This window comes from Simochromis diagramma, unplaced genomic scaffold (genome assembly GCF_900408965.1).
Source record: "Simochromis diagramma unplaced genomic scaffold, fSimDia1.1 OVJJ01000322.1, whole genome shotgun sequence".
NCBI classification, from domain to species: domain Eukaryota; kingdom Metazoa; phylum Chordata; class Actinopteri; order Cichliformes; family Cichlidae; genus Simochromis; species Simochromis diagramma.
Window position 1 is genome coordinate 197,512 of NW_024386731.1, and position 16,851 is coordinate 214,362.

The window sequence follows — 16,851 nt, forward strand, 5'->3', positions numbered from 1 at the left end:
TGGTGTCTGTATTACCTGGCTGCGACCGCTGAAGTCAGCCTGCTGCGGAGGGTAGATGTGGAGTTCGGCCTCGTAGGCTCCCTCGCCTTGATTCTCAGCGGTGATCTCCAGGGTCAGAGCGTTATCATCGCCAATGTAAATCTGGTCACGGTCACTGAAGGGAGGCAAAGAACACTAAACTGAGGGTTTCAACCTAAATTTCCGTCCTGATTTCATTGGCAAAACTTTTTGGTTTAACTTAGGTTGAGTTTGTTTTCTCACCTTTTAACCGACAGCTTGAGGTCAGGTTTGCAGATGTTGTCAGGCCCACAGTCCAACAGGATATGAACCTGATGGAGAGAAGAGCAAAGATGAAGATGTTCAGTATCAAAGAACGATAAATAAAAGGAGTCATTCAGTATTGTTTGGTCCAAACTACTATAAAGCCTTCGTTATCAAAAAAATAAATTGTGAACTATCATTCTCTACATGCCAACATGACTACCAAAGGCCCTAAAAGTCACAGATCGCTGTTCATTCATTGAATAAGCTGCACATACTTACCTGTTTGTTGATTTCAGATGGAGATGACATGTCAACAATAGGCTGCAATCCCGTTTTGTCTGCAGCCCGCTGGTAGTTCATACTGTACTCCATCGACACTGAGATGGGAGTGATCTTATCCCGGAACTCTCGATTATCCTGACAGAGCAGGAGGAAACATAAAGAGCCATGTTTGTAAATCCATTCCTGGGAAGCATTTTCCTTTTATCCTTCAAACTTTGAAAACCTCTGTGGGCACAAATCCAGTTAACATGCATCTCTAAAAGCATCTTTCATCCTGTGTTAGTCCTGTGATCCTAAACCGTGTGACTCGCTCACCAGGTAGACCCACTGCTCCTCGCAGGTCGGCCCTTTGCCGTTGGACACGGTCGTGTCTTTGGAGTACTGAAAGGTGCGACTGTGCAGGAAGAAGACACGCTTAGTCGTCTCCTTCTGCTTCAAGCGGTCCAACATGAGGTCCACTCGGAAAGCTGGGAGAGTTATTAGACAAAATGTGAATGTCGCACCGCCACAACTAATGCAACTCTTCTTGTTGTGCGGAGGGAAAATGGGATGTAGCTTCTGCAGATTTACTTACTGAGCAGGTTTGGAGCCCTATGGCCGTTGACCTTCAGACAGTACTTCACCTTAAAACTGAAAAACAACACATGAGTCCCCCCTAATAATGTTTAACAATGATGTTTCAATCAGTTATTGACAAAAATGCACAGCAAAGGATGACTGTAGGTGTTTATGTGTGCAGGCGAACTGAACGTATTGACAAGAAAAAGAAAAAACCTGTCAGAAAAGACTACAAGTACATGTTTTAGTAGAAATGTGACTGCTCACCATGATACAGGTGTGCTGGTATTAGACAGTGTGCAGTTCTTTTCCTCAGGGTTGATGATCAGGGGTGTGATGTCCAACGTGGCATTTACACTGATCACTGGACGGGCTCTGTACACAGTGTTGGGAAGGTTACTTTTAAAATGTATTCCATTACAGAATACAGAATACATGCCCCAAAATGTATTCTGTAACGTATTCCGTTACGTTACTCAATGACAGTAACGTATTCTGAATACTTTGGATTACTTAATATATTATCATGCTTTTTACAACAACGTGAATGTACTATTGCTGTGTGATTTATTACTATTACTGAAGGTCCGCGACTCCGAACTGTAGTAAAGGGACCTCTGACTAATACGGCGGGGTCCCTGTCGGCCCGTAGCCGAAAAATAGCTTTACTTTGTTGTGTGGGTCAACTTTTCTTGCGAGAGACAGAGAGAGGCGTTGAAAGGCTGCTCCAACGGAACTTATTGTTTTCGGAGGAAAACACGAACACAGCGTACAGTCGAGTCTTAATAGCTTACTTACAACTGGGCTCGTCAGGCACTCTTCTTGGCTGCAGTGGTTATTATTATATTTACATGCTTCCAGCTCCCGTTTTTCCTCGATGACAACTCGTACCGTTCCACTCCCCTTTTTCTCCCTCCTCGCGCTCACAGACCCATAACGTGTATGGCAGTCCATTCTCCCTGCAACACGGACTACACTGCCCATGATGCTACATTCTTTAGAGCTATGCTTGTAGCATTCTGCCTGTTAGCTTAGCACAACAACAACAACAACGAAAAGGCGCTCTCTCACCCAGGAAACACACAGTCGCAGAGAGAGAGAGAGAGAGCGTCGCCCTGTAACCATGGTAACCGTAACGCTGCCGCCTGGAACACCAGAACGTAGCTGTCAAACAAAGCCAAACAGTCCTGACCCGCGACAAAATGAAACAGGAAAATACCGCCGTGTAATCCATTTATTTCAACAAAGTAACTGTATTCTGAATACCACCTTTTTAAACGGTAACTGTAACGGAATACAGTTACTCATATTTTGTATTTTAAATACGTAACGGCGGTACATGTATTCCGTTACTCCCCAACACTGTCTGTACATGCACAACACCAACACAGAGGTTAGGTCAGTGACAATACAAGCGACAAAAAAGTTGCTTATTAAGATGAAAGATTTTGATGAAAGACTAATCGACTGTTACAGCTCTAATCAAGCATTTAGCATTTTACAAATGATTTTTAAAAATATATTTAAAAAATTGCCTTGTAAGGTGCTCAAGGCAGAACACATTAAGACAGACAAAAGTATTTAAAAACCACACAGCATCATGTCACATGGCTGCCATGGCTGCTGGGACAAAGCTGTTTTTAAACCTTGTTGTTCGTCCTGCATTTGGTTTGTTTTGGAAAATTAAGTATGGAAAAACAAGCTTTTAGGAATTCCAGTGAATATGTGGACACTTTTACTTAATGTTCTAGGCCTTAAACCTGCATTCTTCTTAATGTCCAGCAGGGGGTCGACAGCTGTTGTTGCAACAAGTCTCTGGAAAACTCTCCTTTAACTTGATCTGAGTACATGCCTCCATAATGACTGCATAATCTACGTCACTGATTCTACTGTACGTTTTAGAAAGCAGTTATTGCAATTGACAGCTGAGCGTACAGTGCCCCAGTCAGAAACCCTTCCACTCACTCATCACATCTGGTTTCAAGATCTCAACAATGCACTCCATGCACATCTGGTTGCTCTAAGCGGTTATGAATGAGTATGACTGTATGAAAAGGGTTCACATTAAACATTTAGGATATATATATGTACATAAATATTAACAAACAAAAACAAATGAGCACGGGGATGCAGGTTGAACGTGTCCTAATAGCATCTATAAAGCCAGTAGGAGCTGAATGAAAACAGCAGCTCTTTGATATCAGAGGTGGCCTTGCTCATTAAACTCATCAGCTTCTATCAGAAGCATTACAGACACACACACAGTCACAGCAGGCAAGCACACTCACACACGCAGTGTAGATTAAAGATTTCATTACCTGTATAAAACGGCTCTGTCTGCTCCAAACACTCCAACTATTAAATCTGTGGGGCAGAAACACACATCAGCTCTTTTTCACAGCACAGCTACTGACATTCATTTGCCTCCTGCTGTGCTTCTCTACATGTACACGTGTGTGTGTGTGTGTGTGTGTGTGTGTGTGTGTGTGTGTGTGTGTGTGTGTGTGTGTGTGTGTGTGTCTTTACCTGGATATCCATTCTGGTCTATGTCAGTATTTCCAGACATGGAGTACCCAAAGCTAGGGGGCATGTAACTGGATGCCCATTTGCCCTCCAGGCGCTGAGAGATGAGGCAAACATTTCAAATTAAAAGTTTATGTTGGAGTTCTTGTTGCTATAGTAGTAAACTTCCTTTCAGTTAAAAATTATAGCACACCAACGTGACTGGGAGGATGTGGGAAGGCCACATCGACGTGACCAGCTGCACAGTGGTCAGAACTGAATCCAGTTATCTAAATCAGCTGATTTGAAAGTGAAACTAAAAACAAACATAACTAAAATAGTTCTTACAGCCATTCTTTGAATGTCGTATCAGGGTTTTATGGTAATCCCAGACTAACTGTGAACCAGTTTAAGTGAAAACTTTATGTTTGCTGTATTTTCAGTGAGGTTAGAATCACTGGTTTCAGCAGTCTTTGCCTGTGACTACTTCAGAGTGTGGGCAGGATTTTCACTGTGTACAGCGCTTCACACCATAAACACTAAACAGAAGTCTTAAAAATAAAAACAAAGAATAAAAGTTGTCACCTATATAACATTTACAAAATCCAGTTACTGTAGAAATCTAACTATAAGCGGGTAACTAAAGTGTATATAAACACAGTGAATGGAAGGGGCAGGTGTGGCATTTACCTGGGATGGTGATGCTTTGGGCCCCTGAGGGCTGCCATTATGGATGTAAACCAAGCCATTATGGTTGGGGCCTCCGTAAGGAGCAGAGATGGCCACATCTGGAGAAGAGTGGAGGGAGATGTAGAGTGGGTAAAGAACTACTGTGTAGCAGTCAAGGTGAAAAGCAGCTGATGCATTTACTAAATCATGTATACTTCAGCAGGGACCTGTGTCTGTGTTTGTATCCACACATATGTATCTGTGGACAAATTTCAGTTTTAAACCGCTGTTTCAACTGGTCTTCATCATCAAAGGGATGTGTGGGGGCTTGAACTGGTTAGTGGCTCACTTTATCCTCACAAAGACAGAAAGAGCTAAAACACCGGAGGGGGAGTGGGTGGTGTGTTGTGGTGCTCTCTGTTACCGTTGTAGCCATCCATGTTCAGGTCTCCTAGCGCTGCAATGGCAGAGCCATATCTGGCGTAAACTTCGGACCCAGTGAGCAACCGAGGTGGTTGGAAGGAAAATCCACCCCGACCAAGATAGACAGACACCTGAAGAACACACACACACACACACACACACACACACACGGTTTTAACAAACTGAAGCCTAACAAAAAACTCCACATCTTTTATATTTTGCTCATATTTTAGAAAGATTTACCCTTTGCCTTAAATTTGTGTTACAGTATTAATATTTTAAAATTAGTGCTGCCAGCGTTAATCTCGTTAAAATGATGTTAACGCCATAACTGCATTAACGCGGCAAAGCTCCATTAGCAAGTTAGCACGGGGCGAGCCGTGCTAACTTGCTGCATGCTTTGATGCCGTGCAGCCCTACGCCTTAGCTAACTCTTGTTAACTTCATTTTAACAATATTAACACTGACAGCACTATTTTAAATAGCTTCATACTTCGGCACAGAGTTGTTAATTTTCTAATTACTTCTTACAAATTTGATGAGTTTCCAGCTAAATATATTTGCTTTCTTTAATAAAAAACAAAGAAAGCACAGTTCACCTAATCTGTCAAACACTTTTACAGTATGAGTATGTATGTATGCACATATGCAACGGATGCTCTGTGTGTGCCTACCTGTCCCACCTCCCTCAGTTTTCCATCTGAGCCCCTGTCCATGAAGAGAGGAGCTCCAACGAACACATCCATATTACTGACAGACAGATGAAACACAAAATAAGAACACCAGATTACTTATTATTTGATTATATTCATTTAATATTCATTCATCTGCATTTTATATTTATAACTAAAACACAGTGTATCCATATTATTCTAAGGGCAAAGCATCTGTCATCCTTTACATCCCTCTGTGATCTGTTTGACACTAAGAAGAGTGCTTGTAGAGAGGACAGAGATGGCACAAGAACGGGTGAAAAGGCTGTTTAAACAAAACTATACACCGAGTCATCGAATTGCTCAGTATGGAGTGATTTTATCTCAACTGCTTTTTTACTTTAGAAGGTGCCGTGCAGCATTGCTCCATCAACAACAGCGGAAAGACTTAAATGTCACTCAGAAGACATCAGAGCTGTGTCGACTGATAAACAACAACAACTCTAGTATCACATTTCCACGATGTTACCCACATTTCACCCACTCTGATTCTTTGCCAGATAAATAGATTTTAATAGATTTACTGACACTCATTATTTCCTCTTTCTTAAACGCACCAATAGAGACTAACCAGCTGTTTATCATCATCAACCAGTTAACACAATACTCTCACAACAGGAGCAGATGGGAACAAGCAGTCAGCGTTTGTTAGCATGCTGAACAGAAACACTGATAAGATGGTCAAACATCCTCTGAGAGGTTTGGTGGTTGTGTTTGATAATTTTCACCACTTCCTTAAAGCGATGGCATTAGCACCCAGCTTCTCTCACACCACTTATTTTAGTTGGCACACAACTAAACACGTAAACAAGTGTATGAACCACAGCAAACTTCGCAAACGTGTAAAGTCTCGAAACACTCCAAATTTAGCCGCGTTCTGGTTTCACTTAAAAGAGGCCATCAAAGCTCAAGCTGACAGCAAAGTGAACAGTGTTGAAGTTTGAGTGTTTCCAGAGGTCAAAAGCAGTTGTAAAAGTCTTCAATGTGCTTTTAAATTACCCGGGAGCTCTCGCAAGAGAAAATAACAGAGCTCACTTCACTATCGAGGGTACAAGTACACCAAAGTCTACTTTAGAGACGCATTAATATAAAAATATCTGCCATTCATATTTCCCCCAAACACTACCCAAGCTGGACAAACATTAGCTCTTCTAAGTGTCAGCTCTTGTCATTTTAATGGTGATTGGAAGTAGGATTCAGATATTTAAAGAAAAATGGATTCCGGTTTAATATGTAGCTTTAACACGGCAGAAAACACTGATACACACTCACACATACACACAGAACCACACCAAATAGCAGCAAAACACAGCAAATAATACCCCCAACTGCCACCAACTGCAAAGAGAGACAGTTCAGTGGAAATATGTTGTCATCCTATTGTTGCACTGTGGTGACAAAAATTGTTCTGCCATAAATTCCATGGATGGTGCTGTACGGATATCTACGTACAGAAGAATATATCTATTCTTTTATTGGAGGGCTTGTCTTAAACCACAGATGGGGAAATTGTATGAGCACACACAAACACGTACTCACCCGTCATTGTTGACATCAAAAGCTGCAACTGAATGTCCAAAGTACGCGGCCATCTACAAGATGAGAGCGAAGGAGAGTCGAGGAGATGGAATCATGAGTTTACACAAGAAAACACGCAGTCACAAACATTTTGGTCAGATTGGAAATCTTTAGATTGAACTTTTTATTTAAGTATATTATATTAGCATTACAAAATCAAAAGCATTTATTGCCTGTCAGACTACTGTGGCCTTTTGAAGTTAATAGTCTTTAGGAACTCAATGTTATATCTCTGCAAATAGTTGTGATGTAATGGCTGCATCTCTGATACAAGCTAGAATGATGTTTCTCCTCGTAAAGAAACACAGTCCATCAGCGGCTTCTGAATGAAATAAGAAGCCGCTCTCAAACCACAACCCAGTGACTAGCACAATGATATCAGAGGTGAGATCGCATAAACAGAAGACATTCAGAGAAAACTAAAGGAGGAGTGAGAGGCTTGACGTCAGGGAGAGGCGTCTGTCTCTTTAAAGAGAAAGCAGGGAGCAGGAAACTGATAAAAGTGAGGTTACAAGGTTCAGAGGGGGAGCTATGGTGGACAGACAGGAAAACGAAGAGGAACTAATTAACTCGAGCGATGACAGTCTGTTTTCCTCCCCACCCTCCTCCCCCTCTGCTATATCTGCATCTGGAGCGGTTTACATCTTGATTTAAGATCAGTGTTCACAGGATCTTCTATACCTAAAAAGATCCAAAGCCTGGTTTCTTCAACCCTTCAGAACTACCAAAATAATAATACAGTGGATACAGGAGCAGCTCTCTTCTTCTTGCCATCTGACACTGACCATTACTAAAAAGGCATCCAGCACGTTTCTTTGTGGTAGCAGGAAAAACTGCTCTGTTCTTCTGACATTTAGGTGTTTTACAGCAAACTGAAAAAAACATTTGCAGCTCACTGAGATGCTTAATGTGCAGCTGAATATAACCCCTCTGTGTAGACATGAACTGTTGGTGAACAGCTCATTAATAAACCACAATCAGACCGTATTTCAAAGCAAGTTCAAAACAGTATAGTACAAGCTGTTACATTAAAATGCACGCTGATGCTCGTCTCCTCCAGGCAACCAAACACCCGTGTCAACTTCCAATATTTCTAACTGGCCTCGTGCAATCTGTAAACTGATCTGGAACGCGGGCTGATTTTTTGTTTTTCTCCACCCCTTGTCTTACTGATTATATCCTCAGGGGCAAACCCACTTTGAAACATGCAGCTGTGGCTTTCTGTGCCACAGAGTATGGCTGTCCCACAACTCACCTGTGACCCTGTGAAGTTGATCATGGACTCCATGACTGCGCCGTTAAAGATGTTCACCTAAAACATCGAAACACAGCACAGATCAGCAGCTAAATCCCCATTAACGCTTTTAGAACTCAGCAGTGCTGCTGTGCATCTCACAATAATAAAGCATCTTCTGCTTCTGTTATTGACATAACACATTTACAGTAATAACACAGAATCATCAAATGTCAGCAGCACTGTTGAAGCCAGCTTTGTGCACTGGTTCCTAATCTAAGGGTCCGGCCCCTCTAAAAGTTTACCAGACATTATGAAAGGGAAAAAAATCTGTTTCTGTTATACAACTTTCTCTGATCTTTGCCACTTCTTCACTTATGCAGTAATAAGCCAGTGCAAGCAGTTTCACTGGTTTATAATAGCCCACATCAGCTGCATTGGCTTGTCCTTGGCTCCAACAATTACTTAAAAATTAATCAACAAACCTCAATATTTATATCCTGGACGTGACTCCAAACTACAAAATTAAACCCGAGAGAGATTTGTACTTCATTATGTCTTCTTTTCTTACTCTTTCCTATCCGGTCGTTCAGTCTGACGTCACTAGCCGTGTCTGGGTCTAAACTCCGCTGCAGGTCCATATATCAAACGATCACTATGGCATTACTGAGAGTTGAAAAACTGTCTAAAGTCTTTCATCTTTAATAAAATGATCAGCGTTCTGCTCTACCAGGTGTAACAATTGAGTTTAACATCCAGGCATCCATGAAAACGGAATTTATGACATTACGGAGTTAGAAGTTAGCAGGGAGTTAGCTCGCTAGCTTCTATCTAAATACAATAAAGCATGTCCTGACTGCGGGGTTTTGGAAACAAATTAAAATGTAGAGCTCTGTTATCACTTCCAACATAAATGAAGACAGAAACCTAAACAGCAGCGACGTTTGTAGGGTTACTGAAGTTTGGCTAGCTGGTATATAATGATGTGCTACGTGACTGCTAGCAACACAGCTATGTTAGCATAATATAAACAAGCTAACTTTTTTTCCACTCGATAAAAGTTAACGTGAGTGTTCTCGGTGGTCAGAAACAAATGTAATCGCATGGCAGGATGCTGTAAAAGGACCAAACTTCAGCCAGGAGAACAACTGAGATAATCCATCATCCACAATACGAGGTTAGTCATTCATATACTGCTGCATGGGCTGGGCTGTAGTTAAATCCTAAGGTTTTAAAAACTGATCCTAAATAAATGATTAGCGGTAATAAAAGCCGAGGAAGGTCAACAGTGATCACTGACTGTTTTAGGAGCTTTTTGAGATCAAATAGAAGAAAATACAAAACATTAAACATGTTAACAACACAAAAGCCATATTAAACGCAGACTATATTAGGCCCGGAAGTAGGATTCGTCACGTGATCACTTAACGACCGGATACACATGGTGCTGTAGACAGTGCTGTATTTTTAGCTTATTTTTCTGTGTTTTATTTGCAATGCAATCTGAAGCCACAATGATTAATATTTAACAGCAAGCTTATGTTTCCTAATGAAAAAAAATCTAAGTCTTTAAAGTGTGGGTTTATTACTCTAACCATATGTAATGAACATAAGAAGAATTGAAGTTAGTCTTTGTAACTGAAACTCTGAACTCTCAGTAACGGTTTGCTTTAAATTGTTATACAACTAGATGAAGAGAAACCACCAATCATCCAATCACAGCTTCAGCTTGAGAAGAATGACAGTGAATATCTGAAGCAGAGCACTAGTTGATAATTGTTGGTTAGATGCTATGAAGCACTCTGCCTAAAGCCCTGAGGTAGGTACACTCTCTGACCACAGACTGACTGGATAATATGCATGTCCTGCACTATGGAAGCTCTAGGACAACAGCCGTAACTTGGCATAGTTCAAACATTGAGAAGTGTGTGTGAGCTTGTAACACTTACATAACCCAGCGCCTTCTCCCCCCTCGGTACTCCAGTCACAAAATCTGTGGAAGCATAAAAAGTTGAACAGATAGACACTAACAGACTGGTTATCATCTAACTACAGATGTGACTTTTTTTTGCTATTGCTTCAAATATTGCTGTTATAATTATGCCATTGACTTGGTTTATATGAAAATCAAAAAACCCAACACTGTTACATTTACTGTGGCTTTAAAAGGGAAGCTGGGCGTCCACGGGACACTGCCTTTAAAAACAGAGCAATTAATTCAACTCACTGCGAGCCTTTTCTTTATAAGTGTGTGAAAACTGTGTGAACATTTCACACTGGTGTATTTGCAGTACACTTGCATTATATAAATCCCCTTCATTATCCCTCTTACCGTCCTTTCCATCGCCATTGAAGTCTGCAACTGTCACAGAGTATCCTGTGAACACAATCACAGAGTCTCTCGGTCAAACTGTTCAAATTTTCTGGGGTTTGATCGTTTCAAAAAATGTTTAAAGATGCACAAGGACCTCTAAATAAGAATTTGTGTATATAATTCAAATATATTGTAATTTACAGGCACATTCTCAAAAGCTAGACACACTAGAAAAGTTCATCCTCTGTGTTTGGATCGTTCTCAAAGCTTGCAGCTGCAACGTTGTAATTTGTGTAAATGCTTTACTGTTAAACTTTGCTTTCATAGTTTTATATTTGACAGTTATTTATTTTACACATAAAAAAACTCAAGCAGCAGGTTTTTTTTTTAATCTCTTTATACCAGGTCCTGCTTGTAGACTAGCACTAATATGATGATCACAGACTACATGCAAAAGATGGATTCCACCCACTGGTTAACAAAGAGCTCTGAGACATAAACATAGAAGTTATGAAAATCTGACTGAAGGTGTGTACGTGATTGTGTAGTTACCAAGATAACTGTCGTCATACTGGGCATTGGCTGACTTGGTGGAGAGCGTGTTTCCATAACGGGTGAAGTAATCATTATTGAAGCGGGTAAAAATCTCTGAGACGTCATCCGAGATCAGCTGACCTGAAGAGAGAGGAGGAGAGAGAAGAAGAAAAGACAGAGGAGATGGCATGGAGGAGAACAAGAAGAGCAAAGCAAGACAGAACACAAGGAAAGAGTGAGGATAGAGAGCAAGAGAGAAAAAAAGATGGAAAAGAAAAATGTTAGAGCACAGGAGACAAAAGTGAAAAAACACCAGCAATTTAGGGGAACAGAAAAAAAGTGAAGGAGGTAAAGGGCAGAAAGAAAAAGTTCTTTCACATGTGTATTTACACGCTGACGCACTTTTGGTGTCGAGAAAAAAACAAAAAACATACAACTTGTAATTAAAGGAGCCACAGAGACGCAGCATTAACAGCTATCAAATCAGAAACAACAGTGTGGAGTGTGTAACTGTGAGTGCTGACTCAACAGGAAACAATCATTAGGCTAACACAGGAAGGCGCAGGAAGACTATGACCATAAAGGGGGGAAAAAAATTGTGTGACTGACTCAGCGTTCGGGGTATAATCCATGTCACACCCTCTAATATCAGATGGCCAGACAAACATTACAAAATGCTGCTCAGATATAGAAAGACAGACAGACACACACACACCTCATAGCTTTACCTGCTCATTAAAATCTTAAGCGTGCGATGATGCATGCTATGGTCCAGAGTGAGATGGTGCAGTGAGTAATGCCGTTAACTACAAGTTGAGATCAGTGTTTTTTTTCCTATAGCTGTTAACATTCTGATCAACTGTACCTGTGAAAACTACGCTACAGACAACATCATAATAACAGCTTTTTCTTTTGTTCATTATTTTTTAATCTGAGTTACTTTTTGTCAACGTAGAAAGAAAAAAAAAACTCTGGGTGCTTCAATTCCAACCACACATGCTGATCAAAATTGCAACAGTTAAAATGAATTTTATATGCAGCTCACAAGCAAAACAGTTTTTAGGACCAAATTTGAACTTGAAAACAAAGTCCACTTCAGTTAAGAGTTATAAAACAATAGTTATGACTCTGTATTCCAGTGGAAAGACTCAGAAAAACTACCTTTCTTTAACCCTTTCATGTTTATGCCATGTCCTGTTCTTCAACGTCATGCTGCTCTGTTGTATGTTAATTGCCCGTTGGGGATAAATAAAGTCTTTCTGATTCTGATGAATTATTATTATTATTGTTATTATTAAGTATTTTTATTCATCTTTAGGCATGAAAAAACAGATTTTTGAACATGATTTTTTAAACATGTACTTTTCAAATAGTTTTTTTACAAGTCCACTTAGGTGGACAACATCACCTTTGGAGTGGGTGGCAGGGTATGGAGTGACACATCAGTCTCCAATGTAGTGGTTTATGTGCAAGTATACCATCAACACTGACACAAATACAAGAAAACAGGCCTTGAATAGCTGTCCACTGTTGTGACCACTATGCGTGAAAGGGGTAAAGTACCTAGCGTAAAACTGTATTTAAATACAGTTACAGTAAATGTTCTCTTGCCCCCAGACCCCACAGTGACACAGCACACACTGCTCATGCTGATCCAGCAGCTTTTAAAACCACTGACAGCTCAGCTGAAAGCCTCATCGAGCAGCAGACCATGTTATCAACGATGTGGAGGAATATACAAACACCTTTTTGACACAGTGTTCGGCCTGAATGCTCTGTCATAGCCTTATTTGTTACTACTTGTCATTCATAAAAAGGTGTCGGTCTCTGTCTGTTCACCCTGAACTAAAAAGCAGAGAGAGGGGCAGTGAAAACAGGGCTGGCTGGATGACCTGGAAATGAACTGTCTGTCTTCATGTGTGAGTCACCACACTTGCTTTAAGGTGGCAGCAGGAAACACACACACAAACGCCTACACGTAAGTCAGTGTTACACTCACCCTGCCAGTAGAAGCTGCCAGGTCCTCCCACCACCACCCTTTTGTCATTCTGAAGACATAGAAAAAGAAGAGGGGAAAGGAAAATCCAGATTTTGTCTTGCGCTCCTTACTCAGTCTTATAGTAAAAAACACATTCTTTTCCAAAGGGTTAACAGTTCAACTTACTGAACTAGTGATTCAGTACAGATGCTCCCCTGACTGGGATCATATCCTCGCCCCAAATCTTTCATTTCTACCATTATTAATTTTGCATTATGTTGTAACAAATAGAGAGGCAGTGAATTCTAGCTGAATGTGACACTGCTGTACTAAACTAAAAACCTCAAATTGATGGTTGATGAAAGGACAATCTGCTGCAACTGAAGACTTATTGCATTTTTATCTCCTGATTCAGAATCGCTGAACTGTGCAGTGTATACAACATTCCACAGCCTGCACTGTTTTCTCCAACTCTCATTTGGTCGTGCCTTTATCTATAGGAATGTCATCCCACAGACACTGAAGTATTAAGATGCTATGAGAATCTCCAAAGCATACATCTTAAGTACTACAGTGATCCTATAACTTAAACTCGTTTTTTGAATTCATTAACTTGTCTTACATGAAAAATGCTGTGAGAAATTTCTTTTATGAGCAAATGCTGTTATGCAGACCCATTTATGGAAGCGCCAGCAGTGTGAGGCTTGACTTGTTTAAAATCACCGTCCAGCAGCAAGTTGTTGAGTTTTGTTGATTAAACAAATATTAATCAGCAAAACTCAATATTTAATTTCCTGGATGCGGCTCTGAACTGCAAAACTACAGGGTGGGCCATTTATACGGATACACTGTAATAACATGGGAATGGTTGGTGACATTAAAGTCCTGTTTGTGGCACATTAGTATATGTGAGGGGGCAAACTCCACAAGATGGGTGGTGACCATGGTGGCCATTTAGAAGTCGGCCATCTTGGATACAACTTTTGTTTTTTTCAATAGGAAGAGGGCCATGTGACACATCTTTAATATCACCAACCATCCCCATGTTATTACGGTGTATCCATATAAATGGCCCACCCTGTATATCCCAGACAGATTTCTCTCTCTCTTCGTGCCTCTTCCTGTCTATATAAACAAGGTGCACTAGGTAAACTAAGATACACTCATTTAAAACTACAATTTCTTCCACCTGTTTACTGTCCACAAAAACAAACTAAAGGGATAATAAAAATATAAAAAAAATAACATTCTCACACACTAATCTAAACATTACTATTGGATTAGGTACTCATTTGTTCATTTGTACTGACACCTAACTTCCAAGAGCAGCAGCACTGCAGACAGCCTCACTAACTCCTGACGTAGTTGACAATGAGCGCTTTGAGGCAATTTACAAAGCAGGTTATTTGGGGACAGCGTGTGTGAATCCTACCTTAAGGAAATCGACACTGAAGCCAGCCTGGCAGAAGCCCTGCCCTTCTGGTGAGTTTTTATCTGGAGAAGAAATAAAATAGCAGAATTTATTATAAAGCACCAAATAGAAGGATATGATGATATATGATGACAAGATTTTCAGAAAGCATGACCTCTCATCCTGACCTTGAAGACGAGGTCACTGAGATTCAAACTCATTCAAGACTTTTTAGTAGACGTGCCTGTGGACTGAATTCCTACGTCGCCTCGTCCTGGAGTTATCGCACTGACAAACTTGGGTGTCCATGCCACCCAGCTGTAAAGTGGGGTAAAAACTAACAAACTGACTGCTTAAATATCTATTAAATACAAAAAACTAAAATGTACAAAAATGGTCCCAGGGCCTCAGAAGGGTTAAATACAAAAAACTAAAAACGTCATTTTTTGAGGTTATTTAATATTTATTACATCTCATACTCTGCTGCTGTCTCCTTCCTCATTTCCACCTCATCCTTTTCCTCCTTACTGAAGATCTTACTTCAGTCTGAACTGAACATAGGTCAGATTAAAAATGCGACCCTCCAGTCTCTGGATATCTGAGAATGAGCCAGCTAAACAATAACAGCTGGTTATAGGCTGATGTTGGGCTGGAGTGTGCTAAAAATCACACTTTACTTCTGACGTGAAGTTTGATTACATTCTCACATTGTATGAGAGTTTATTCAAAAGTACCCAAGTTCAATAACACTTCCAGCAGCAAAAACCACCAGCACTTGCTGACAGAAAAATTCAGCATCTCCTCAAAAACTCACCTCAGTATCGCTGTCACTGAACAGAAGTGAGCTTCACTGACTCGTCGTCTTGTATCATACTGACAGCTGAGGTAAACAGCAGACTGACAGCCTGCGCTTATCACAGATGAACGGCGAGCAGAGTTTTCGAGGTAACTCCACGGTAAAAATATAAAATATCGCACAATATGTCTCACTTATTATTATCTTATTCCTAATGTATTGCTAAGTGTCAATATTACTCAAATATGTTAAAATATAGAATGCACATGTAGTATTGAAACATGTCCAGCTGCGGGTTGTTATGGAAAACGGACTAAATGTTTTCTGAAATATGTTTGTCCTACAGTGGCCACCGTAGCTGAGATCATGCACTTGAACTGGGAGGGGTAAGAACAGAATTCCACTGCAGATACTAGGACAGGAAGCAACAAACATACCTGTTCTGCAGGGCGAGTATTCAACCACCTGGTTTCCTTTCTTCAGGTAACAAGTTCCCACAGGCTCACGCTCAGAGACACCTAAGGTCGACCACTGGTAAAGGGGAGCACACGCCTACAGAGCATACACACATAGACAAAACAAATCCAGCGACATATTAGTTCAGTGTAAAAATGGTTGGTGTCGATTGTTGGTAAAACTGTGCTTCATCCTCTAAGTCATTAATTGTGAGGACTCTTGCAAGGTGGTGCAGTGGATCCTTTCAGCCTTTCTGTTTCAGTTGTGGTGGAGAACCCACCACTGGCACAAACTGATGCAAAACCTTAAGACATATCCGACGGCAATGAAACAAGAACAGTGGACGAAAACAAAATGAGACGCTGTGTTATTTTCTTAGCTTATATGCACTGTACTGTCCTTCACCTTTCCACAAAGGTTTGGATCAAAGGTTTCAGGATTTTTAGAACAACTCTGAGGCTCCTACACTGGAGAAGGCGCACTTTATTTACCCAAAACAATGGTTCTAAATGGGCAGCTCCTGTGGTCAAATCAGATATGTGAAAGTGTGGACTGACCATGGAAATAATTCATTTAATCATCTGCATACTACAACCAGGAATTGTGGGATTTTGAAAATGCTAGATCAGTACATTGAACAATCCAAACGTTCAGAGGTCTTCACTTCAGCAGGAAGAAAAAACCGGCAGTGAGACAAAACATTCTGGGTACTCTGTACAGAAAGTCCATGAGGCAAGGCATGAAGTTAGTGCTGTTCCTCAGACATTTTACGTGCCGTGTTTCTTACCAGAATGTGTTCTCCATCAGATCGCACTGACGCTCCAAACCATTGTTTGGATTTAAACTCCATCTTAGCCCCATCACGCGTCCTTTCGTCTGCAAAAAGAAAAAGATCATTGTTAAACAATTTAAATTAGAGAACAACGATGGTAAAAAAGAAACGGCCACAAAATAAAGCAGCAGAAAAATATCTTTAAACACACAAATACAAATTTTGAACTAATACTCAAGATGTCCGTTTTCCCCTTTTAAAATCTGCAGCAGCAAAAAACTTTCCAGGTTTTTCAAATGAACAATAACTACATGAAATAAATGGTCGACTGTCGGGACTCCATCTTAATCAGGGAAGATTCCTGATT

At 40.6% G+C, this 16,851-nt stretch overlaps 1 protein-coding gene across 1 annotated transcript in view; it reads right to left on the reverse strand.

Annotated features, from left to right (window-relative positions):
* itgav (integrin, alpha V) overlaps window positions 1-16,851 on the reverse strand; it is a 39,004-nt gene that overhangs the window by 10,891 nt on the left and 11,262 nt on the right. The window contains exons 3-22 of the mRNA XM_040001010.1: window positions 16,500-16,588; window positions 15,694-15,808; window positions 14,482-14,543; window positions 13,071-13,119; window positions 11,090-11,212; window positions 10,556-10,600; window positions 10,173-10,216; window positions 8,245-8,301; window positions 6,951-7,003; window positions 5,373-5,448; window positions 4,700-4,829; window positions 4,297-4,394; window positions 3,631-3,724; window positions 3,423-3,468; window positions 1,372-1,479; window positions 1,121-1,176; window positions 862-1,013; window positions 544-681; window positions 262-329; window positions 16-154 (exon numbers count right to left, since the gene is read on the reverse strand). Coding sequence (XP_039856944.1) covers window positions 16-154; window positions 262-329; window positions 544-681; window positions 862-1,013; window positions 1,121-1,176; window positions 1,372-1,479; window positions 3,423-3,468; window positions 3,631-3,724; window positions 4,297-4,394; window positions 4,700-4,829; window positions 5,373-5,448; window positions 6,951-7,003; window positions 8,245-8,301; window positions 10,173-10,216; window positions 10,556-10,600; window positions 11,090-11,212; window positions 13,071-13,119; window positions 14,482-14,543; window positions 15,694-15,808; window positions 16,500-16,588 — 1,742 coding nt within the window. The remainder of the gene's footprint in view (window positions 1-15; window positions 155-261; window positions 330-543; window positions 682-861; window positions 1,014-1,120; window positions 1,177-1,371; window positions 1,480-3,422; window positions 3,469-3,630; window positions 3,725-4,296; window positions 4,395-4,699; window positions 4,830-5,372; window positions 5,449-6,950; window positions 7,004-8,244; window positions 8,302-10,172; window positions 10,217-10,555; window positions 10,601-11,089; window positions 11,213-13,070; window positions 13,120-14,481; window positions 14,544-15,693; window positions 15,809-16,499; window positions 16,589-16,851) is intronic.